Source organism: Mesitornis unicolor, unplaced genomic scaffold (assembly GCF_000695765.1).
Source record: "Mesitornis unicolor isolate BGI_N332 unplaced genomic scaffold, ASM69576v1 scaffold35639, whole genome shotgun sequence".
Taxonomy (NCBI): Eukaryota; Metazoa; Chordata; class Aves; order Mesitornithiformes; family Mesitornithidae; genus Mesitornis; species Mesitornis unicolor.
The window spans coordinates 4,136-4,393 of NW_010207167.1; the positions used below are offsets into that span (position 1 = coordinate 4,136).

Sequence of the window (258 nt, forward strand, 5' to 3'; positions counted from 1 at the left end):
GGCAAGCTCCTGCTGCTTTGCCCAGGAGCAACTCTGCACTTCAAGACCCACCAAAACCAGGGCGTTTTGGGCACTGGGATCCCCAAATACTCACGCGGGCGCAGCTCTCGCTGCCAGGGGCACCAGGCATCCCCCCATCCCCCTTCTCGCCCTTGACGCCGCTGGGCGCTTCAAAGGCCGCCTGCAGCTGGACACAGTCCCCACACAGGGTCTGGGGGGAAACGGGGGGTCAGGGTCACCCCAAGGGGCTCGGGGTCC

The 258-nt window shown here is 66.3% G+C and overlaps 1 protein-coding gene across 1 annotated transcript in view; it reads right to left on the reverse strand.

Annotated features, from left to right (window-relative positions):
• EMID1 (EMI domain containing 1) overlaps positions 1-211 on the reverse strand; it is a gene marked incomplete at its 5' end in the record, with an annotated part of 3,446 nt that extends 3,235 nt beyond the window's left edge. The window contains one exon of the mRNA XM_010192035.1: positions 95-211. Coding sequence (XP_010190337.1) covers positions 95-211 — 117 coding nt within the window. The remainder of the gene's footprint in view (positions 1-94) is intronic.
• Between the last annotated feature and the right edge of the window lie 47 nt (positions 212-258).